Source organism: Typopeltis vanoorti, chromosome 6, assembly GCF_054136105.1.
Source record: "Typopeltis vanoorti isolate ZY-2024b chromosome 6, IOZ_Tvanoo_1.0, whole genome shotgun sequence".
In the NCBI taxonomy this organism is placed as follows: Eukaryota; Metazoa; Arthropoda; class Arachnida; order Uropygi; family Thelyphonidae; genus Typopeltis; species Typopeltis vanoorti.
In genome coordinates this window covers 64,999,487-65,025,406 of record NC_143554.1, presented here as the reverse complement: position 1 = coordinate 65,025,406, position 25,920 = coordinate 64,999,487, and the positions used below count along the sequence as shown (strand labels likewise).

The window sequence follows — 25,920 nt, the reverse complement described above, 5'->3', positions numbered from 1 at the left end:
AAGGTAGAAGTGGAGGAATTATTTGATGCTTTAGAAAAAGCAACTCACACAATGAAAAAGGAAAAGTTGGTCCTTGTAGGGGATCTAAATAGCAGAGTAGGAAATGATTGTGAGACATACAAAAATATTTTGGGAAAATTTGGAGAAAAGAGCAATGCTAATAATAATGGAAAATATCTGTTGGATTTCTGCTCAGGACACGGACTGGCATGTTGAAACATAAAAATGTGCACAAATTCACATGGAGAGAAGAGGCAAGGAAAAAGAAAAGTCTCATTGACTATGTTATTGTTGATAGTGATGTTTTCTCCCTGGTGCAGGATACCAGAGTGTACAGAGGATTTGAAATTGGAAGTGATCACTATTTAGTCTTGAGCAGGATAAAATTGAATTTCATATTGAAAAGAATAACATGTAAGAAAGTTTTAAAACAAATAAAAGTTGAGCAGCTCTCAGATGTGAACTGTAGACTAAAATACACAAAGATTATTGAAGAAAAAATGAAAGAGTTTGAGAACAGGAATCTAACCTTGGAGATTCGGTGGCAAGTCTTGAAGAAAGTCCTGATTGATTCAGCTAGAGAGGCATGTGGTGAAGTTGTCTGCAAGGATAGAAAAATTAGAACTCCATGGTGGACACAGGAAGTTAAACAGGCAGTGAAGGAAAAGAAGAAAGCATATCAAAAGTTCCTGGCAAATAAGTCAGCTTGTGCTCTTAGATAATACAGAGACAAATGCAAGAATGCTAAACACTGTGTAAAACTGGCTAAACAAAAGTCATGGGAGGACTTTGGCAAGAATATAGAAAATAAATATCAAGAAGGTGGCAAAATATTCTGGAGGTTGTTGAAAAAGCTTAGGAATGGAGGAAAGAGTGCTGTAAAAGGAGTTAGAGATGATAAAGGTGACATGAAAATGGAAGAAAAAGATATCCTTGAAGTATGGAGTAATTACTTTGAAAAACTGCTAAATGAAATAAGCAGTGATGACAGCACAGTGGTAAAAAACACTGTCCAGGCATGCAGTCAGGAATACATATCCATACTTGAAGTAGAAAAAGCCATCAAAGGCTTGAAATGTGGAAAGGAAGCAGCAGGAGTAGATGATATTCGACCAGAAATGCTGAAGTATGGTGGTATAAAAGTCGCACAATGGCTGCACTGCATTGTTCAGAAAGCCTGGACAGAGGGACGAATTCTCGATGATTGGAGTAGAGCTGTCATAGTACCCATATATAAAAATAAAACTGAATGTGAGAATTTCAGAGGTATTTCCCTACTAAGTGTTCCTATCAAGATCTGTGCACGACTGAGAAGAATTGTGGAAGAAAAGTTGGGTGAAGAACAAGCTGGATTCCGGCCAAATAGAGGCTGTCAGGATCATATCTTCACTTTACGGCAAATAGTTGAGAAAGCATGGGAATATAACAAAGATCTGTATTTATGTTTTGTCGATATGGAAAAGGCATATGACAAGGTGCCAAGAGAGAAAGAAGCTATTCAATATGCTACATTTATATGGTGTCAATGGGGCATTATATCAAGCTATACTTAGTCTTTATTTGAGTTGTAAGTCAGCAGTTAGAATTGAAGGAAGTACAGGAAGATGGTTTAATGTTAAATCTGGTGTGAGACAAGGATGTACGTTATCCCCTATGTTATTCATTATCTATATGGATCACATTATGAAGGAAAGTAGTATTAAACCTGATATCAAAATTGGAGATGTTAATGTCAGCTCTTTGCTTTATGCGGATGATGTTATACTTCTAAATAAATCTGCTACAAGTCTGCAAGATTCCCTGACTAAATTGAATAACTATTGTAATAGATATGGTATGAAGGTCAGCAATAAAAAGACAAAGACAATGAAAATAGGCAGAATCATTGAAAATGTCAGCTGTGTTGTGAATGGAGAACCTGTAGAACAAGTTAAACATTTCAGCTACTTAGGCATGATTTTTAGTGAGGATGGTAAATTAAATATAGAAATAGACAACAGAATCAGCAAAGCTGGTATGGTGGGAAGTCATTTGAATAAATTCATATGGAATAAGAGAGAAATTAGTCAGAACACTAAATTAGCTGTATACAAGACAGTATTCAAACCAGTTTTAACTTATGGATCTGAGAGCTGGGTCAGAAGTAAAACACTTGACCAAAGACTAGAGACCACAGATATGAGAATCCTGAGAAAGATTAGAGGCGTGAACAGATGGCATCAATATCATATTAAAAACAAGGATATTAGGAAAGAACTTGACATTGTCACCATCCAGGAATGCGTTAGCAGAGCTAATCTCAGGTGGTATGGTCACTTAAATAGAATGGGAGAGGTAAGATTAGCAAAACAAGTGTTCTCTGTCAGGTTGGCAGGAAAACAACCCAGAGGAAGACCAATATATAGGTGGAATGATACGGTACAAAGTGCCTTAGACGATAGAAATAGAAGATCTGATAATGTTGGAGTCTAGTCTTGACAAGTAACAGACTGATTTGGAGGAAAATTGTAGATAGGAAGTTAGTAATGATGTAATTTTTTCATGTGGCCTGTACACCCCCTTGAGGGTACATGGCAGGAATTTGATGATGAAAGCAATTTGTGCATAAGATAATAACTTTCAAGTATGGTTTCAACAATTTTTCATTGCATGTTACATTCTGCCTTATTTCCACATTTAATAGTGTCAAGCAAAATTATTTTCAGTGATTCCCATCTGTTAGTGAGGTAAAGCCTACAACCAAAATAGTTGATCCTTGAGAAAGCAGGGAGGCAAGAGGTATTCTTATATCTTCCTGATTTCTGACTTCCCTCTAATTCATTCTTACAAATAAGAAATCATTCCTGATAAATCAGTAATACTTAATAAGTCATATTTATTGATTAGGTTTGAGAATTACTGATTTATTACTCAAGAAAACAGAGATAAAAGTCTTTCTGCATTTCCAGTTCTTTCTGGTATCATTCTGATATTGAAGATATCCTCTCTTGTTCCGCTGTTTCTCATAAATCCACTTTGGACATCTTTTACTTCATTTGCTGGTTTTGATTTCATTCTTTTCAATATAAATTGTAATAGTTATTTTATTACATGGTTTGTTAGACTTATTGTTCTGTAGTCTTTGCATTCATTGCTGCTGCCTTTTTTTAGGATGTTTATAAAGATAGAATTTCTGAGTTCATTAGGAACATATTCACTTTCAAAAATGTGGTTTAACAATTTCCTTAACTCTTCTGTTCCATTTTATTATGAGATTTCAGCATTTCTGTATATAATCATCCTGGTGCCTTTCCTGTCTTCATTTCCTTTTTAGCTCTTAATGTTACTTCTTTTAGTATTGGGGAACCATCTTCAAGATTGTTGAACTCTGGTATTATTTCTTTTTCCTCATCTTTGAAAAGATCTGAAATATATTCAACCATCTTTTTAACTTCTGCTTCAAATAACATTTTGACTGAAAAGTTGTGTGAATTATTTTCTTGTTCGTTATTTCTTTTAATTTTTGGTGTACTTCTCAAGTTTGTTCTTTACTTCTAGGTCTTCTATTTCATTGCATTTATTATTATGCATGCTTTTCTTATTCTGTTGTTTAAAGATTTATATTCTGGTTTATTTTTTGCATCTCTTTTACTGAACAAATACTTTAATATACTTTCATTTACGTATGTTTTTTTTTTTCTATTATCAGTCTTCTTGGGGATACAATCATAGACAGCATTTTTAAGTCTCCTTAAAACTTTTCCATTATTTTTCTATCTTCATTTATCAGTTTCCATTTCATGTTGTAAATGAAGCTCTCTAATGTGTTCAAAAATCTTTAATTTTTGTTACATACTTATTTTTAACTGAGTCATTCTTTAGATAATTGAAATCCTGATGAGGTTCTTCATTTCTACTCTTGTTGTTTTTTAATCTTAATTTTGAAAGAACTGGAATGCAGTCTGTGTCTGTATCTGGATTCTGTATGTTTTTGTAAGCACAATACTATTTCAAAATCTTTTTCTAATTATTATATAATCAATCTGGTTTCTGTTTAGTAATAACAGAATTTTTAATTACTAAAACTTTTTTTAATGTTTTTATCATTCAGGATGATTTTGCTGAAAATCAAGAATACATCACTGTTTTGGTCTATAAAAATGATGGGAGAAAAGTGTATTTTCCTTGTAAGTATTTTTCTCATAGTAATATATGTATGCGAATCATATGCATTAAGTAATAATTTGAGTTTATATTTTATCTTGTTGTTCTTGAGAACAACCTGAAAAATTGAAAGTAAATTTACATGTTTAATCTAAAATCCAAAACATCAGAGACTGATAAGGAGCAAGAGTGAAGAAAAGGAATGCAGGTTATATTGTTGCATCTAGGAATGTGTGCCAAAGCATGATTTGTCCGAATAAACAAATACCATACATTCAGCAGAAGTACTGAATTAAATTTTACAAGTAATGTTTTGAACAAAAAATATATTTGCTAAAAATTGATTTTATAAAAGACTGAAGAAAGATTTTAAAAATATTCATGATAATACCACCAATGCAACCACTTGAAAATGCAAAAATTAAATTTTACTTAAGTTTAATAAAACAGTCATTTAATTTTACTAGAAACATTTAAAATATTAATGGAACTTTAATTTAAAATTTTAAAATATAGAGAACAATTATAAATTTCATAATCAGACATCTGTTAAAATGCACTGAGACTTGGTATGAGATTGCACATTCCAAAACTCTATAGATACTTTATTCAATGTTGTCTGTATTTTTATTTTGGTTCCAAATATTACTTTTTTATTATTATTATTCATGGCCAAAACTTCATTCCTTTTCATTATTTTAATACATCATAATAAACAAATTTTAAAATTAAATACGTAAATTTCTGTGGTTTAGAGGCTCTGTAGAAAGCTTCCAGTATTGAATCCACATGTTTTCAGATAAATAACAAATTTAATAAAATAAACAAATATAACCCTACAAGTTTCAATATAAGCCATTTTTCTTAGTTTCCATTCATTGCTCTTGTGGCATTTGCTATGCAGGCCAGAGGAGAGGGAGCTTCACATATCTGAACACCTAACAGATGTTAAAAAAAAGGGAAGATAGCATAAATCAGGCTTGTCATCTCATACAACTAACAGGTCATAAAGTACTTTGTCAACAAACAAAATTTATATTGACCATAATTGTTTTACAAGAAAGTTCAAGGAAGCCTCTGAAATGCTGAGGATCCCATTCCAGTATAACAAAAATCAAGACAAATTAATCTTACACTGAGTTTGGTCTGTGTTTATTAAAAATCTAACTACTGACCTAGAGTTTACATGCAATACTGCAGAACGTGACATCAACAACTAGCATTGTTCCAACATGTATAGGGTAATTAATTTTTAATATATTTTTTTTTACTCTGGTTACTTACTTGTACTAATTATGAAGTTCTAATAACATCTAATATGTGTATAATTGTTTCTAGTTTTTAATATAACTTTTGCTAGTACTCCAGATGATGTAAGTCTGATGACTTACAAAACTTGTAAGGTTATATTTGTTTATTTAACTTGTTATTTATCTAAAACATGTAGTCTTAATAGAAGCGTTCTACAAAATTTTAACATTGCATAATATAAACTAAAATAAAAACACAGACAACATCGAATGAAGTACCTATAGCAAACACAAGAAGCTATGGTATGCATTCACACAAGATGAGGGGGAAGCTTACTTTCAGATTCATTGCGTTTGTTACCATTCGTGTAACAGGAATTTTTCAGCTTCAGCCAGCTGAATACTGAATCCCTTCTGATTTAGCTGAAGATAAATATTTGCAAAAAAAAAAAAAAAAAACACCAACTTGGCTGAATATTCAGTGCATTCCAAGTTGTATGGTAGTTTCTTACTTAATCTCAAACTTAATAGCAATAGTTTGTAAAAAAATAAAACCTACAACTGAAATTTGAATAGTAACTTCAGTTTATGAGATCAGATAATAAAGTGGTAATCCTATGGTACATATTCGAAACATCATAAAGGAACAACACAGAAAACAGTTGGATTTCAAAATAGTACAAGGAACATCAAAACAATAAATGTTTTTCCCATTAATAATATTGCAAAAAAAATAACCTATTATAAGCAGCATTGGTACAACATGACAAAATTTCATGCTGGTTTGGGGGTATCGCCCAGTTAAACAAGGCCCCCATTGTTTTTGACAGGGAACCAGGGCAAACAGCGAAAACTCAGCTATTGGAACAAATCAGAAAACACACCCCCAACTAAACATCACCAGAGTTAAAGATCGGTACTATCAACATAAGAAGCCTGAATGGCAAAGAAATGGAGCTAGCTGAGGAATTAGATAAGTACCAGATTGACATAAGAGGGGTGACTGAAACAAAAAAGACAAAAACTGGCGAGATCTTCCTGAGCAATAAATAACAAAATATTATATTCAGACACTGACAATCAAGGAAAAGAAGGAGTAGCCATAGTATTCAACACTAAATACTAGACTAATCTTCTTGAATGGCAGGCAGTCTCAAGTAGAGTGATGTGAGCAAATATCAGAATGGGGACCTCGACAATGAGACTTATTTGTGCCTATGGTCCCACAGAAGGTTCTAATAAGGTAGAAGTGGAGGAATTTTTTGAGGCTTTAGAGAAAGCAACTGACACAATGAAAAAGGAAAAGTTGGTCCTTGTTGGGGATCTAAATAGCAGGGTAGGAAATGATTGTCAGACATACAAAAATATTTTGGGAAAATTTGGAGAAAAGAGCAAAAGCTAATAATAATGGCAAATACTTCTTGTATTTCTGCTCAGGACATGGACTGGTTATTACTAACACCATGATTCAACATAAAAATGTGCACAAATTCACATGGAGAGAAGAGGCAAGAAATATGAAAAGTCTTATTGACTGTTAATTGTTGATAGTGATGTTTTCTCTCTGGTGCAGGACACCACAGTATACAGAGAATTTGAAATAGGAAGTGATCACTATTTAGTCTTGAGCAGGATAAAATTGAATTTCATATTGAAAAGAATAACTTCTAAGAAAGTTTTAAAGCGAATAAAAGTTGAGCAGTTCTCAGATGAGAACTGTAGACTAAAATACACAAAGATTATTGAAGAAAAAAATGAAACAGTTTGAGAACAGGAACGAAACCTTGGAGAATCAGTGGCAAGCCTTGAAGAAAACCCTGATTGATTCAGCCAGAGAGGCACGTGGTGAGGTTGTCTGCAAGGATACTAAAATCAGAACTCCATGGTGGACACAGGAAGTTAAAGAGGCAGTGAAGGAAAAGAAGAAAGCATATCAAAAGTTCCTGGCAAGTAAGTCCACTTGTGCTCTTAGAGAATACAGAGACAAATGTAAGAAAGCTAAACACTGTGTAAAACTGGCTAAACAAAAGTCATGGGATGATTTTGGCAAGAACATAGAAAATAAATATCAAGAGGGTGGCAAAATATTCTGGAGGTTGTTGAAGAAGTTCAAAAATGGAGAAAGAGTGGTGTAAAAGGAATTAGAGATGATAAAGGTGACATGAAAAACGGGAGAAAAAGATATCCTTGAAGTATGGAGTAATTACTTTGAGAAATTGCTAAATGAAACAAGCATTGATAGCAGAGTGGTAAAAAACACTCAACAGGCATACAGTCAGGAATGCATATCATACTTGAAGTAGAAAAAATTATCAATGGCTTGAAATGTGGAAAGGCAGCAGGAGTAGATGATATTTGACCAGAAATGCTGAATTATGGGGGTATAAAAGTCTTATAGTGGCTGCACTGCATAGTTCAGAAGTCCTAGACAGAGGGACGAATTCCCGATGATTGGAGTAGAGCTCTCATAGTACCCATATATAAAAAGGCAAATAAAACTGAATGTGAGAATTACAGAGGTATTTCCCTACTGAGTGTTCCTGGCAAGATCTATGCAAGTATACTTGAAAAACGGTTGAGAAGAATTGTGGAAGAAAAGCTTGGTGAAGAACAAGCTGGATTCACGCCAAATAGAGGCTGTCAGGATCAGATCTTCACTTTACGACAAATAGTCGAGAAAGCATGGGAATACAACAAAGATCTGTATTTAAGTTTTGTCGATCTGGAAAAGGCATATGACAAGGTGCCAAGAGAGAAAGAAGCTATTCAATATGCTACATTTATATGGTGTCAGTGGGGCATTATATCAAGCAGTACTTAGTCTTTATTTGAGTTGTAAGTCAGCAGTTAGAATTGAAGGAAGTACAGGAAGATGGTTGAATGTTAAATCTGGTGTCAGACAAAGATGTACATTATCTATATGGATCACATTATGAAAGAAAGTGGTATTAAACATGATATCAAAATTGGAGATGTTAATGTCAGTTTTTTGCTTTATGCAGATGATGTTATACTTCTAAATAAATCCACTATAAGTCTGCAAGATTCCCTGACTAAATTGAATAACTGTTGTAATAGATATAGTATGAAGGTCAGCAAAAGACAAAGACAATGAAAATAGGCAGAATCGTTGAAAATGTCAACTGCATTGTGGATGGAGAACCTGTGGAACAAGTAAAACATAACATTTCATCTACTCAGGCACGATTATTAGTGAAGATGGTAAATTAAATATGGAAATAGACAATAGAATCAATAAAGCTGGTATTGTAGGAAGTCAATTGAATAAATTCATATGGAATAAGAGAGAAATTAGTCGGAACACTAAATTAACTGTATAGAAGATAGTGTTCAAACCAGTTTTAACTTATGGATCTGAGAGCTGGGTCAGAAGTAAAACACTTGACCCAAGATTAGAGACCGCATATATGGGAGTCCTGAGAAAGATTAGAGGCGTGAACAGATGGCATCAATGGCAATATTATATTAAAAATGAGGATATTAGGAAAGAATTTGACATTGTCAGCATCCAGGAATGCGTTAGCAAAGCTAATCTCAGGTGGTATGGTCACTTAAACAGAGTGGGCGAGGAAAGATTAGCAAACAAGTGTTCTCTGTCAGGTTGGCAGGAAAACAACCCAGAGGAAGACCAAGATATAGATGGATTGGTACGGTACAAAGTGCCTTAGATGATAGAAATATCTGATAAAGATCTGATAAAGTTGGCGTCTTCACAAGTAACAGACTGATTTGGAGGAAAATTGTAGATAGGAAGTTAGTAATGATGTAAATTTTTCATGTAGTACTATCATATCCTGTACACCCCTTGAGGGTACATTGCAGGAATTTGATGATGATGATGATGATAAGGAGCATTTTCAGTCAAATTTCTTGACTATTTTCATTGCTTTTGTTAAAGCTTTAAAAGAGAATTGAATAATGATTAAGAAACAAGGAAGTGCCTCTTACAAATAGAAGTATTAGAAGTATGAAGAAAACCCAGTCTGTATCACCATTACAGTAAAAAAAATTAATTCAGTTAATTAATTTTTAATTAATAAATTAAAAATTAAATGATTACAGTTTTTTGCCAACAGATACCTGTCTGGAAGAATTATAATATACAAGGCCTGATTTGTCCACTTCATAGATTTGTATGCAATCCTGTTGCTCTTCTAAGCTGTCAGTCACATAGGATGCTTAATGGAACAGTGGAAAAAGTTGGTCATCTTTTAGATAGCATTTGCTGATTTGCAAACATAATGGAAGGAGATTGTACAGGTTTATAGTACAGAGTGGCCATAAAATAACTTTCCCTCTTTGGAGGCATCTGTAGCTAAAACCAATAAACAGAATGAGACCAAATTTTATGTTGAGACTTTTGAAGCCATGGGGAGATGATTTCCGCAAAAAAAAAAAAAGTTTAGTGCCTAAAGTCGCCGACAGGGGAAACTTTGGCGCTGGCAGAACCAAAAACAAGTGGATAATTACATTAAAGGCAAATAAAATGGAATAATAACATTTCGACGGTGTAAGCGACAGCCGCATCACTCATTCCGGCTGGATATGTGGCGTGTTACAATGATACAAAGAATAATAATACAGCAATTAAACTAAAACAACAACTTGCGAGAGACACAGAAATTAATGTAGTGATTGAACTCACAGGAAATAATGTTTTATTCATCAGAATCAGGATCCCCTGGACCACATACACGATTTTCAATGGGCTGATGTTTCTTGTGTACAACAAATTTCATCCGGTGTGCGACATGCTCTACAGCTGAGCGTAAGGAGTTGGATTGGATGTTCATAACAGCCCGTTTTATGTTTTCTTTCAAGACATGCAAGTTGGGAATGCCACCAACATACACAACAGATTTCAAATACCCCCACAGTCTAAAGTCACATAGAGTGATGTCTGGGGATCGAGGCGGCCATGTCGTCGGAAAGAACTGACTGATAACCCAGCAGTCATTCGAATAACCGCCTGAATGTTCCCAATCCGTTTTTAAGTGGAATTGGTGGTGGTGCTGTCACGTACCCACAGTAAAATTTGCATAATCCTTTTTACCTGCGTTTACTGGAAATATTTGACTGTTTTTGGCTCCACCAGTGCCAAAATTTCCCCTATCAGCGACTTTTGGTACTAAATGTTTTTTTCGTGGAAATCATCTCCCAATGCCTTCAAAAGTCTCAATATAAAATTTGGTCTCATTCTGTTTACTGGTTTTAGCTACAGATGCCTCCAAAGAGGGAAAGTTATTTTATCGCCACCCTGTACATAGATGTCTGGAAGTTTTTCTGATAAACTATTGATATAAGGAATGGAAACTAAAAGTGGCAATTTGAGTAGAATGAGAGCAGAACCATATTTGATTATATTTAGAATGACATTATAACCATTCTGGAGATCTGTGGATTTAATATTCTGAAATTGCTATTAGAAAAGAACTTCAATGGAGCATATTGTGTATGCATGATGAAGCAAAGTTTTTTTTAATAGTGCCAGACTAGTGAAAGGATGGTGGAAAGTTTTATCAATCTATTTTCCTGTTTTGGTTTTCTTTTGTAGATTGAAAACTACAAGCACTATTTTGCCATTTTGCTGTCTTAGGATAAGCAAATCTCAGAAAGAAATACTCTTATTGCCTTTTCATTCCAGAGTAAATTTGATACTATGATGGGCTGAGTTCTTTCTTCTTTTTTTTTTTTTTTTTTTTTTTTGAAAGAAACTGTAAATGTAAAAACCATGGTATTTTTGTAGTATGGAACTGTTATCCACGTAATGGAACTTTGTGAAGTGTTGCTTTTTTTAGCAATACATCCCGAACACTCCTCTATGTAGTAGTTAGTAAGGGTTGGAAAAATTGGAGGACCCATTGGTGTTCTTTCAGCTTATTAGGAAGTTTTGCTTAACATAAAACATAACTGTTATTATAGCAAAATCAGCTAATTTAATCATGTCAGAAGAAAATCTTTCTGCAATAATTTTGGTGTATTTGTTAGCAGAATAAGGAGAACAGCAAAACTGCTTCCAAGATCAGTGAGTAATAAAATAATACAGAAAATCTTAATTAGAAGAAACACACATATAAACCACAGTGAAAATTATTTAATTGTAAATATTTCATCCTAAGTATCTTAGGTACAGTATTTAAACAAAAATTAGGAATAACATACAGTTAGGGCGCATGATTACAATAGAATCTCAAGAAAACGTGCATAACGTGCTAAAGTAGTACAAAAAAAAAAAAAAAAAAAAAAAAACGTTAATTATTTAACACAGTTTTGTATGATAAGTAAGAACATCGTTGCGGTTTAGGTTTGGTCTGTGTAGTAGGGCTTCAGAACTTTCTTTGTATAAACGTTCATGTTTAAATAAAGATCTATGTAAAAGTTTAGCCTTTTCCCAATGGATCTATTGGGAAAAGGCTAAACTGTATGTTATTCCTAATTTTTGTTTAAATACTGTACTGATGATGTCCTAAGATACTTAGGATGAAATATTTACAGTTAAATAATTTTCACTGTGGTTTATACGTGTGTTTCTTCTAATTATGAACGCACCACAGGTTTCGTTATTTAAAAAAAAAAAAAAAAAACAGAAAATCTTGTCTTTAATTGTTTTCTTTCTCCTCTTTAGCTTTGATTATCCCATGTGCGTTTTTTCTAAATGGCTATAGCTCTAATCTTATTTCTAGATAATAAAGACTACTTTTGGGGTTTCATTTCCATTATCAAAGATTTATCTGGAAAAAAACTGCTCTAGCATCAAACCTATATGTCTTCCACTCTTTTTGAACCTTAGCAACATTTCTATGTTCTTTGAAAGATCAGCTTTATTCTTTGTCCCAATCAGGAATAAAGTGAGTTCTTTGTGATCTTAGATGCTATGGAGAGACAGGTAGCTCTGCATTTGTACATGTAGAAGAGCAGTAGGATTATATATGATTCCATGAGTCAGACAAATCTGGTCTTGTTCATCATTCTACATTTTCCAGACATATATGGTCCATTTTGATTTATCAACCTTACTTAAATAAGAATTATTGCCTCAAACATTTCCAGTTTTGAGAACTAATCTTGCCAAATATCCTTCACTGATGTGACTAGTTTTTTCCTGTGTGTTCTGTGACTGAATTAACAGATAAGCAATTACAGATTAGGCTTTCTTCATGGATTTGTTAGCATCTCATATTTTTAACACATACTGTTTAATTGCTATTTTGATTTCTTTTGAACTCTTACTTTAAAATGGCTAAGAAACTTGACAGAATTTTCTGCTTGTAATAAATTTTTATGTTAAGTGTTTTCCGATTATTAATTATTCCACTCAACATAACATGGAATTTACAAAACTGTTCAACAGGAAAAGAGGAAATTTTTGAATGGATTAAGAATATTCAGAGATCCATAATCCTAATAATCAATGACATTGATGGTCAAATAACAGCAGTTGAGGGTGTTATGATTGAAAGATAGAGATTGTTTAATGACAGAGTGAACTCTTTGTAAGAAAGCATAATATCCATTGGAATTTTTTGGGAGGCTAATACAGGTTGTTGATGTGCAATATGTCGTCTCTCAAAGTCAAGTAATCCCATGGTATAGCCTGTTTCCATAAATAAGGCTCTGGCAAGCATTGGCACTGTAAATGCATATCTTCCCTAGTTGGAGAAAATGCCAGTATAGTTCTAGGTAGTAGATGTCTTTCATAATCAGTGAAATACTACAACCTTTGCTTATTGGTGGCTTGACATGGCTTGCAGCCCATGTTTGTCACTAGAGCAAGGGTTACGGTTTCTGCATCCTTCCTCTTGTCTCTTGCAGTGAGTGATTCTCTCAATGATGTGCCATTTACACTGTAGGGCACCCAGACCCTAACCCATTGGAGGGTGCAGGAGTAAAACAGTTCTACAGGCTGGCTGCTGGTTAGTGCACAGGAGAGAACTAGTTAGTTAGTAATGAATTCAGAGGTTTCCCAATCAACTAGCATCCTGCTGCCACTTAATTTTCCAGTCCGTATCTGGAGAGAGACCGGTTACAGTGGTTGCAGGGAGAACTGTCAAGACCATGTATAGATAGGAGACTGGGTTCCATATGTGTGGGCAGTATGTTTGCAAGTCTATCACCTCTCATTGTATGCTTCTTTTTCCTTTTTATCTCTCCACATTTAATGGACACAACTCAAAGAGACATGACTTTACTGCAAATTACAAAAATTCTCCCACAAAAAGTAGTTCATGGTTCTTTTTGACACAACAGTGGCACTTGTGTATTCATCAGAATTGAATGAATTGACATTCCATGTTGGAGATTGCAAAACTTTGAATTCTTCCATTTGATCTGCAGTGGTTCAAAATTTCTCAACCAAACCAACCTGCCACTTTCATTTACTACATCTCTGTTGCTCTCCAAACTCTAACTACTCTGACCTCTTCAAGTATATCAGCTAAAATTCGATTTTATACAGCCAAAATACCCTCATAATGACCTTCTCCTGATAACCCTTTCTAATCCACCAATGCACTTGATCGCTTCCTGATAATCTCCCCTTCTATATACACTATGGATGTCAGTTCTCTTGGTAACTCAGCTCACAACCTCATATAAGTCTCCTTTTGCTATGGAACAAAGTTTTCAGTCTCTTGTCCTTTGGTACTACAAGGCTGCCAAATAAAATGATCTTCGCAACTTCTTTTCCTCCTTCCCTCTTTTCTCCATCCAGCTACTTCTTGGAACCTACTTAGCTCAGTCAGTATAGACAAAGCCCTTTGGTCGGAAAGACCTGGGTTCGATTCCTGTTTATGAAATGTGAGGAACCCTTTATCAGGTGTGTTTGACTAAAAGTGAGTTAGCCAATCTCGTATGGAGATTAAGTGTTTTTCTCCCTGGAGCTCTGGTTTTTCATCTCTCAAAACAGGTAAAGTGGCCTCTTGAACACACGCAGATCTACAGACATAGAACACTCCTCTTTCCTCCAAAATCATAAGAACAAGAGATGCTTCTAAACAATACCCTCTTATAAGATTTTTTTCAAATCATATTGAACAAAAAAAATGTGCTAAGGGCATCACAGAATATCATGACTCCACAGTAAGCTCAACCAAGTCATCACATAGTAGCCTGCAGTGTCCTCCCCCCCACCCCATCTAGGAAGTGCAACTTCTGGCTATTACTGAGAACCAAATGCCAATACTTGTATCCTGGATACTCTCATATGCTGACTACTACTTCTTCAGTTCTCCTGATCCAAACATCTGCTCAGATTAATAATGGAAATCATTCTCACACAGGAATTAAGACCATCATCCCATCCTAAATCTACCACCATCATCCAAGCCTTGGTTCTCAAAAAAAAAGTGTGCCAATGCAGTAAAAGGGGAAAAAAAAATTGCATACCACAAGTGGCTCAAGACCAAAACTCGAGCTTCTCAGCCTGCCTATGCTGTAGCTCACAACAGCTGTATTAAAAAAATAACTACTCTCACATACAGATGGTACCATAGTCACCTCACTATAAACAAGCCAATTTACTGGTATCATTCTTCTCTTCCAACTCTACCAAGAACCCCATGTCACCTATAGTCCTCTACCAGAAAGAAATCTGAAGAATCCTTAATAACTTGAACACAAACTGGGCATCTAGTCCTGGTGGTATACTACCTATTGTGTTAAAAACTTGTGCTCCAGAACTAACACGTATCTTGTATCAGCTCTTCAATTTATTCTATTCTGTTCAACTGGCATCTACCTTACAGTATGGAAACAGGCCCACATCCAGCTGATCCCAAAGAAGGTGATAAAAGTCAGCCAACAAACTACTGTGAAGAAGGTCAACAACAACAAAACCAATTCCTGCACCAGCTGGAGACCTACCAAGAATGACAATCAATATGGATTCTGGCATTCCTAAACCACAGCTGACCTAGCTCTAACCATTTCTGTAGATATTTTCATGGACATTGCTTTGCTGAATTAGCTAGTATTATTCCTCCTCTTTCCTCCAAAATCATAAGAACAAGAGTTGCTTTTAAACAATACCCTTTTATAAAATTTTTTTCAAATCATATTGAACAAAAAAAAAAAAAAAAAAAAAGTACTAAGGGCATCACAGAATATTATGACTCCACAGTAAGCTCAACCGATAACCAAGTCATCACTCATTTTGGAGGAATAAAAATTGGAATTCAGCAACATTGATATCCCACCTTGTAAGGATTTTCAAAATGCTTATGATAGCATATATAGAAAAAATAACTTTCTGAATGTGGTGAAAGAATTTCTGCCTTACCACAATATTTAACATACTCGGTATGTCATTAATGAAAGCAGAGGCATCATTCTGGCCAGTGGATTGAGATCCAGGCCTTTTAATCACTATAGGACTAACCAGAACCCTGATAAAGTATCTCCTTTATCAGAGTTCCTTTTATCTGATTTTAGAGAAAATAATGAGAATAATAGAGGAAGAATTTAAGACTGGATTAAAATTCTTGGATATTTAGCCTTTATATAGTATACCAAATTACAGTGATATCAAAGACATTATTAGAAAATTAACTGTTTCAACAAAAATAAAAAGGCTAAAAATAAATACCATAATATGGAAAACTGGAATGAATTGTAACCATACTAAGAATAGTTTAATAACTAATAACTTGCTATACAATTATTAGAAGAGCTGAAGTAAATAAATCTATATACATAGTCTTTATTGATTTAGAAAAGGAAAAGCTTGTTCTATCATTCATTTGATAATGTATGATAAAACAAGCTTTTTGAAAGAATAAAAATAATATTGACTGCAGAGGTAAAGACTAAGAAATTGTGCCAACCATTAAATAAAGATAATGCAGCAAATTAAGCAGTAGAAAAGTAAAGAATGGTATAAGACTAGATTGCATGCTATCAGCTTTACTTTTCAATTTTTATATTGAAAATGCAATTAAAGCCCGTAAAAGAAGAAATAAAGAAAAAAATGCTTAATGCAGTGCAGGTACATATGATACAATTTACTGATATATCTGTACTAAGTGAACCAGAGAAAGGGGGAAGACCTTATAGAACCACATAGTAGAAACACCTCTTCTACTTACAAGGACAGAGACATTCAGTTCTATAGTGGTATAGAATTTATTTTTAATAAGAAACTGAAGAACAGTTCCTCAGATAAAGTGACAAAGTTAGTGATTCAGGTATCCTAGAGATATCAGTTACAATTCATCCAGGTATATACACCAACACAACTTATGATGAAGTCGAAACTTTCTACAAAGAAATCTAACACCTGAGTAACAAAGGAAAACCACAGTTTAAAATTCTTATACGAGACTTCAGTGCAAGGATTGGTCATCAACAAGAAGATGAAACATCAGTTGCTAAATTTAGCTATGGTGAAAGAAATGAATATTCCACCCTTCTAGTAGAATTTACAGATTCTGAAAAACTTTGTCATGAACTCCTTCTTTAAGAAAAAAACCAAACAGGAAGTGGACATGGCACTACCCCAATGGAAAGATAAGTGAAATAGATTACATCTTAACTAACAAAAAATATATAATTCAAGACTTCACCATTTTTAACAAATTCAACATGGGCAGCAGTCTACAAAGAAATCTAACACCTGAGTAACAAAGGAAAACCACAGTTTAAAATTCTTATACAAGACTTCAGTGCAAGGATTGGTCATCAACAAGAAGATGAAACATCAGTTGCTAAATTTAGCTATGGTGAAAGAAATGAACATTCCACCCTTCTAGTAGAATTTGGCAAGAGGTGAAATATTCCTAAACACCCAATTAGAAAGATAGAAAATGATAATGAAATCAAGTAAAATCAAAACAACAAATCTTCAGAACAACTGTAAAGCATCTCAACTGGTACTCAAAAAACATTTCTTGCCACTAGAAAAAATCTTAAAGGAAGAAGAAAATACATAACAATTAACAGGACAATAACCAAAATGCTGATGGAAGTGGCCACAAAGATAGGGGCAAACCTAAAAAAAAACTAAAAAACCTAGAAAAAAGCTATTAGAAAAGACCAAAGTGCTCATACAGAAATGAAGAAATATGAAGCTCAACAAAAAAAAAATCTATCATCTGCAGTAGAGTAGTCTGAACTTTGCAAGACTGCATGGAAGTGTATTACAGAAGCCATAAAGTACAACTAGGAGCTTATTCAGAAAACAATTGAGAATAAACACAACCTATACTACACTTGGCATCAACTGAAAAATAGAAGGAAGAATAATTGCCCTTAAAAATGTTGAAGGCAAAGTTGCTAAAAATAGAAGGGACATTTTGAAGATTGTAGCAAAATTCTATGGAAAACTGTATAGTAATGATGACAATAGCACAGTAAAAAAAATCATACCTAAAAAAAAGTACCACCAGTCCTCCAAAAGGAACTTACCAATGCTATTAAGAAAATAACCTGAGGAAAAGCCCCAGGCAAAGATGGTATTGCTGCAGATGTCTTAAAAGCTGTTAGTCCAGGGGTGGAGACACCTACTTGCCCAGCTATTTACTGAATGTCTTGATGAAGGCCAAATTCCCAAGTGGAATAATGCTACAGTGATTTTTTTATATAAAAAAGGGGACAGAGAAAACCAGGAAGAACTATAGACCTATTAGCCTCTCACATGTAATTAAGTGTTCACAGAAGTGCAGTTACTGATTTAATATCCACCCATATAACTAGTGTTTTGAAGGCTTTCCTCTTGGCACCTTGAGATATGCCTTTTTGAGATCTATGAAACTTAAATACAAATCTTGTTATATTCCCAAGATTTCTCACCTATTTGACTTAGTGAAAATCTGATTCTGATAACCTCCATTTGGCCTGAAAGCACGTTCTTCGATGAACAAGCTTCCTTTCCACAATTTTTCTTAGCCATTTCTCAAGTATACATGCATAAATCTCACCTCAGGTTTACAGGGAACACTCAGCAGTGAAATACCACTCTAATTCTCACATTCAGCTTTATTTCACTTTTATAGATGGGTACTATGAGAACTGTATTCCAATGACCTGGAATTCGAACCTTCTGACCAGACCTTGTGAATTATACAGTGCAACCACTGTAAAACTAGAGAATTAGAAAAATTGGAAAAAGATTTAACTAAACTTAGATAATATAAGAAAAAGGATCAGAATAAGAACAGGCAGGAAAGCACTGAACTTGGTAATCATAATATTAATAACAAGGTAATACAGTTAAAATCTAAGAAAAAAGAGCTGCCAGCAGCACAATCTGCATTGTATAGAATTCATTTGCAAATGAGGCATAGGGTACAGCACCCTCTACAGTGAAAATTTGAACTCAAATTTTTTCTACCCACCAAACCCCCTTCCCCCCCTTTGCAATTCACTTTAATGTACCAATTTTTCCGATTTTTATGGATTATTTAAATATTGATAGATTTATTAATTTTACAAAATTAATCTATTTTACAAATATATAAAAAATTTAACAATTATATATATATAATGAGTGTAATATACAGAGGTTAAAAAACATTTTAAAAAATAATGACAGTGGTACTATTTATCATATATATATATCAGATTTATCTCTACATCTTAAGGTTTTCTTGTGGTAGGATTCTGCCTTCATGTACTAGATTCTATCTAGGTTGCAGATCGGGCTTCCAGACTTTTGGAATTATTAATCCATCATTCTTGTTGAGATTAAATTATGAATCAGCATCTCACAAACTTCCCTGAATTTTTTTCTAACCACACCAAAACTTGATTTGAATGAAAATTCAAGAAAGCTTTTGAGATGATCCTAACCTTAATACAGAAGTCAAAATGTCGAGTATTGTTTTCTTAATTATAAGTAAAGTAATTGCTCCAAAGTGTATTTTTGGTTCCATAAATTATATACAATGAATGCCAACCACATTGTAATCCAATCCTGTAAAAAAGAATTTATGTTTGTCTCATTTAGCATTAGGTTCTCCATGCCATGTCCAAAGTATGCAGTATAGTAGGAGCAGGAGAATTGTTTGACTTGCTTCTGCTGCTATTTCTCTCTGAATTGCAGCTGTAATAGCACTAAAATATTACACTTCTTGAAAAAATCAAGTATTTATTTTAGAATTTCCAATCAAAATTTTATGAAAATAAATTAAAAAGATAAATTATTTTGAAAATCATAATTAGTAGTTTGATTTTTTTGTAGATGATCCTGCTCCATACATTGATGGAGTTCGGATAAATAGTCCTCATTATTTATGTAAGCTGATTATACCCCAAAATGGAGCTACTCGCTATACTCTGGTTATATCTCAGTATGAAAAAATGAATACCATCTATTATACACTAAGAGCATATTCCACCTGTCCATTTACTCTGTCAAAGATTGGTAATCCTTATAAATATAAACAAGAGGTAAGTGTTTTTCCTATATTACAAAAAATAATGAAATAAGTTAATATAAACTGATTCTCTTAATCCAAATGAAGTGTAATAAGAAAATCTCCATACTGCTCATAGGTTTTTAAAGCATATGCTATCCCATTCTTATTGGATGATTCTATATTATTTACATGTTATGAGTGAGAGCACTCACAGTTGTGCACTACATTTTTGTTTTTGATAACAGTTGCAAACACACCAGAGGTTTCAAAACCTGTGTCATGTATGGACAGGTCAAGAGAGAAGGAATCTGTTAATGTTCTCTTAGCTGGTATTGTAGTCTTTGGAGGTGGCAGTTCTAGAGAACAGAGTAGATGGAATAAAATAGGAATGAGAGAATCAAGTTCATTTGGCTAGCAGTTGAACTATAAATTGATGCAATGCAGTTGCTGCTCATAACAGTGCAGGCTTAGCAGAAATGGAAGGAATAACAAATGCTAGCTCTGTAGAACAGTGTCCATGTAAATATTAGTCGAAAAGGCATGAAGCAAAAACAGTTTGTGAGACAATTAATTGAAGTGAGTATAAGAGAGGGATCATCAGTTAAACAGACTGCCCTCTTTTAGTTATTGACAAGGATTTTTAGAGATGTTTTAAGAAATTAAAACATCTCTAATTAAGTGCAATCCACCCCCAAATGCGAGAGCTGTATTCAGAGGTTAAGATGTGGGATTCATCTTGAGCTGAAAATGATACCAAATTTTGTTGAAGCAGAAATGAAAGCCTTTCCCAAAATAAATTATTATTTTGGGAAAAGCCAAAGGTAATTGTCAGCCTGAGAAGAGCAATCTGATCATATCTGATGAGCTGGATGTTATCAAAGGAAACTAGCATCTTTTTTGTGAAAAGTAACATCTTGAGTGAAAAAAAAAAGATGCCAAGTTTTTTTGTTTGAAGGCTGAGGAAGCTATAGATATGATATGCTGTGCTTATTCCAGAAAAGGCTAAAGGTAGCCAATCCAAGAAAGGATTTTAGTGTTATCTGGTGAAGTAGGAAATGAACCAAGTTTTGTGAGAAATAAGACAGGACTTACCTTTCATCCTCTGTAACTGGGTAGCTAAATTTCTCTCGATCACTTCATGTCATGGTAGATAGTAGTATCCTTTCTTTTAACTTCACTACCAGTGCAGTAGTGCCACAGAGTTTTGCCCTATTACCTATGTTCTTTCACTTCTACAAAAGTAACCTTCTTTTACTGACCAGTAATCCTATCCATAGTTTTGCTAATGACAAAAAACTCCATTCCTCTTATATTTGACAAACCATGTAGTGGAAAAACATCCTAAGCTTCAAGATCTGTAATCAGCACTTAAACACTGACCCCCCCCCATACTATTCTTCTGTGGTGTGAAGATAACCTTATCACATCAGTGCTAGAAAAATGCTGTCTTGTCTTCTTTCTCTTCAAAATGATCTTAGTTCACCTTCCCTTATCTTCAGTAATACACAAATCACCAGGCAGGGTCAAGTAAATGGGTTGACATTTACCATTAGCCTTACCTGAAAGTAACCTATCACGCTATTAGCTTCTATAGCATTTAAATAAGCTAGGAATCCTTTTTATAAAAGCTCAAGGCATTGCTTTTCACCTATCTTGCTGCCAACTTTGCACAAATCCTAAATCTGCTCAAACCTTAGAATATTTGTATTTTTGGAGTGGTGTACACCAAAAACTTTCTTGGAATTTTTTTATGTTGTCCAGAAAGAATGGGGTAATTCACCTAAGAGGTGATTCCTTTCTCTCTCTCTGCAACCTACTTCAACTATCTAACATATGTATGAGTAGTAGCTGTCCAACATTCGTTTACACAACAACTGCAAACTCATCAAATCTGCATTTCCTCATTTGTTTATGAAGTCTTCCCCAACATCTGCAACCTTTAAATTTTCAAGAAAAATATCAAATTCCTGCTTCCTCAGTCCTTCTTTTCCGTCTACTTTACCTGTGGGACAACCTCCCCCAGAGAATTGAGTGGGGGGGGGGGCTTTCCAGAATACATACATAGTTTTTGTCCAAGCTAAAGATTTCACCTAACACTTTTAATTGTTGGATCTGATTGTTAGTGGGACTATAGCTAATCTCTTGGTAGATGACTGTCCTGCTGCAGAAGAGGGAAAGTGACTTGTGAGAAATAAGTCCCCTGTTATAATCAGCTCACCCTATAACTGTAACAGTTTTTGTCTTTATCTGCTTTAGAAATAGTAATGGGCATTATATCTAAGTGACAGTGGAATGTGAAATTCTCTAGAAGACAAGTTGATTGAGGAAGATCATTAAATAACACAAGTGCTACTTCAACATGCAAGTTGTTGGCATCATCACTTACAGGAGAGGTTGCATTCAGTATTGTGCATAAAATCAAGTTAAGAAATAAGTTTAGGCCCAATGATGTAGTCATGTCCTTTTGTAAGCGCATAGAATCTCAATAGAGGTTAATCAGCATCCTGAGATATAAACAAGTCATTTGTCAGTGGTAGGAGTGGTAGGGCGTCAGGGGGGGAGGTTCCCCCCCCCCCAGTGAATTATAAAAGAAAGTAGCATTCAACTTCCCGGGGCAGAGCTGACTACTACCAGGTGCGTCCCCAGGTGGCGGATCGGGGAACAGCCTTCAGATATGGAGGCTAGCTGCGATATAAGCAGAGCAATCTGGCGAATAAGCAGCCATGGACCAACAGCGACTGAGCTATCAGGGCGTGGGGGAGCAGAAGTGGCAACTCTTTCTCACTTAAAACCTCACAAAGCCCAATGACAACTCGGTGACATGGCGAGTAGTGCCGCCATTAAATAAGCACCTGCTGGGGTCACTGCCCCTGACATTGGGAAGCAGCATTGTCAGTACTGACACAAGGTTGAAGCCAAATAATGACGGAAAAGCTTGTGATCAGAGATTTGCAGATGGCAATATGATTATATTGTGTACGTCTGTAATACTGCGGAGCAGAAAGCAAACGGAGAAACTACTGCTCTACCTTATCTCCAGAACAACCATCATGGCGAGCAAACCCTTACAATTGGCCCCAAGTTCCCGGCATCCCTTAAATGGGACAGGGGTGCGAAGAATCTCCGGGCTCAAAATGGTGTCCACTTTTAAAATTACAACATGGAATGTCAGAACTCTGTATGAAGCTGGTAAATTAAGAAATGCCACAAGAGAAATGAAGAGGCTGGGCATCCAGATTTTGGGAATTTGTGAGACAAGATGGCCAGGATCTGGAAAGTGTCAACAAGATAATACAACAATGTATTACTCTGGGAATGATGAGAACAAACATCGACATGGTGTAGCTGTAATAGTAGATGAAGAAATCAATAAATCAGTACTAAATTGGATTCCATTTTCTGAAAGGATAATGCTGTTACAACTTAAGGGAAACCCCGTTAACATAAATACCATCCAAGCTTATGCACCCACAGCTGACAAAAGTGAAGAAGATGTTGAAGAGTTTTATGAACACCTAAAAGAGATTAAAAACCTAACAAAGAAACATGATATAAGTAGGAAGAGGAGGTGATGGAGAAATTGTTGGCGAACATGGCTTAGGCACCAGAAATGACAGAGGAGATCGCCTAGTCCAGTTCTGTCAGGAAGAAGATCTAACAATAGCAAATACCTGGTTTAAACTTCCACCCAGAAGACTGTACACTTGGAAATCGCCTCAAGATAACCAACATAACATTGTCCAAAATCAAATTGATTATGTACTGATAAATAAAAGATTCCACAGTAGTATAAAGAGTGCAAAGACTTATCCTGGAGCAGATATCTCATCAGACCACAATCCCATAGTTGCAGAAGTACGTCTTAGATTAAAATCAGCTAAAAAATCACAAAAGAAAAAAAAGAAAATTGATGTAGAAAAACTGAAAGACCCGAACATAAATAAAAGTGCCAAGACACAGCTTAACCTGCGATTACAATAGATTAACATAGAAGAAAATAAAAGTGTGGAATCTCTATGGAATAGCTTAAAGAATGCCATCGTAACAACAAGTATTGAAGAAGTAGGTTATGTGAATAATATAAAACAACAGGAATGGATGACAGATGAGATTCTTTCTCTTATTGATACAAGAAGAATGTACAAAAACAAAGACCTAGCCAGGTATACAGAAACACATAACATCATCAAGAAAAAAATAAAAGAAGCCAAGGAAAATTGGATGAAAAATTTATGTACTGAAATTGAACTGCTTCAGAAGAAACATGATAATTTCAATCTGTATAAGAAAATGAACGAAATTTCCGGAAAACTGAGGAAAAAGCAAATAGTGTCTCTAAGAGACGAAAATGGAAAAATAGTTCTAGAAGAGAATAAAGCACAGATTTGGATAAAATATGTAACAGAACTTTTCAATGATACTAGACAGAAGCCTATAAATATAAAAGATAACATTCAAGGACCAGCAATCATGAAATGCGAAATAGAGAATGCTATACGAACAAGTAAAACAGGAAAAGCCAGTGGACCAGATGGTGTGCAAACAGAATTTTTAAAATTAATAGAACCAGATAACATCAAACTTCTTGAAAAACTATTTAATGAAATATATGAAAGTGATGAATTTCCATCAGATTGGCTCAAATCTACATTTATCACTATCCCAAAGAAACCCAAAGCGAATTCCTGTGGTGACTTCCGACTTATTAGTCTAATGAGCCAAACATTAAAAATATTTTTGAAAGTAATTCAGAATCGCATTTATAGAAAAAGTGAAGAAACTCTAAGTGAAACACAATTCGGCTTTCGGAATGGTTTTGGTACTAGAGAGGCCCTTTTCTGTACCCAAATATTGATACAAAAATGCATAGAAAAACAGAAATCTGTCTTTATGTGTTTCATAGATTTTGAAAAAGCATTCGACAAAGTCAGAGACACTAACTTAATAGAAGTCCTTCAACAAATAAGGCTAGATGAACAAGACATAAGACTAATAACAAATCTGTATTGGAATCAGTCAGCTACTGTTCAATTAGACAACATTACCACCAGTGATATTAACATCAAAAGAGGAGTGAGACAAGGATGTGTGCTCTCACAACTCCTGTTCAACATATATGCAGAGGTAATCTTTAAAAAAGCATTGGAAGAATGTCCAGAGGGAATCACAATAAATGGAAAGATTGTTAACAACCTAAGATATGCAGATGACACCGTGCTAATTGCAGATAACATTATGGATCTCCAAAAACTCATTGACAGAGTATACATAGAAAGCCAAAGAATGGGAATAAATATAAACATCAACAAGACAAAATACATGATCATCAGCAAACATCCAGCCTCATCAATGAAACTGACACTCAATGGGAAAAATATTGATCAAGTGTCAAGATATAAATATCTTGGTTGTTGGCTTAATGAACGGTGGGATCCAGAAATAGATATAAAGACAAGGATTGAAGTTGCACGGCAGTCCTTCATGAAAATGAGAACACTATTCTGCAATAAAGACCTAAACATGGAAGTCAGATGCTGAATGCTGAAATGTTACGTGTGGTCTATTCTGCTCTATGGAGTTGAAACGTGGACATTGAAGGTGACAACCATCAAGAAAATCGAAGCCTTTGAGATGTGGCTATACAGAAGAATGCTAAAGATATCATGGACAGAAAAAATTACCAATGAAGAGGTCTTAAAATCCATTGGCAAAGCTAAACATCTTGTACAAATAATCAAGAAACGAAAAACATCATATCTTGGCCACATCATGAGAAACAGCAAATACCAACTTCTACAAACTATTTTGGTAGGAAGAATTGATGGCAAAGGAACTAGAGGAAGAAAAAGAATATCATGGTTTGACAACATCAAGACGTGGACAGGAAAGAGCAGTGCACAACTGCTCAGATTAGCACAAGACCGCAGTTTGTTCGCCAAGATGGTCGCTGACCTTCGATAGAAGATAGCACAATAAGAAGAAGAAGCATTCAACTTGATCAGAATCAGAGATATCAAACTTAGTTCTGTACCTTTATGCATATGATGGTATACTCCTGAACAAATCCAGTATGTTTCCAGGATTGTTTACATAAATTGAATAACTATTGTAACAGATTTGGTATGAACATCAGCATTAAAATGACAGACTGAAAA

At 34.6% G+C, this 25,920-nt stretch overlaps 1 protein-coding gene across 1 annotated transcript in view; it reads left to right on the top strand.

Moving 5' to 3' along the window:
- The window catches only part of LOC150105502 (calpain-7-like), a 237,561-nt gene that overhangs the window by 188,383 nt on the left and 23,258 nt on the right, over window positions 1-25,920 (top strand). The window contains exons 15-16 of the mRNA XM_090394849.1: window positions 4,091-4,166; window positions 19,588-19,796. Of these exons, the coding sequence (XP_090250975.1) occupies window positions 4,091-4,166; window positions 19,588-19,796 (285 nt within the window). The remainder of the gene's footprint in view (window positions 1-4,090; window positions 4,167-19,587; window positions 19,797-25,920) is intronic.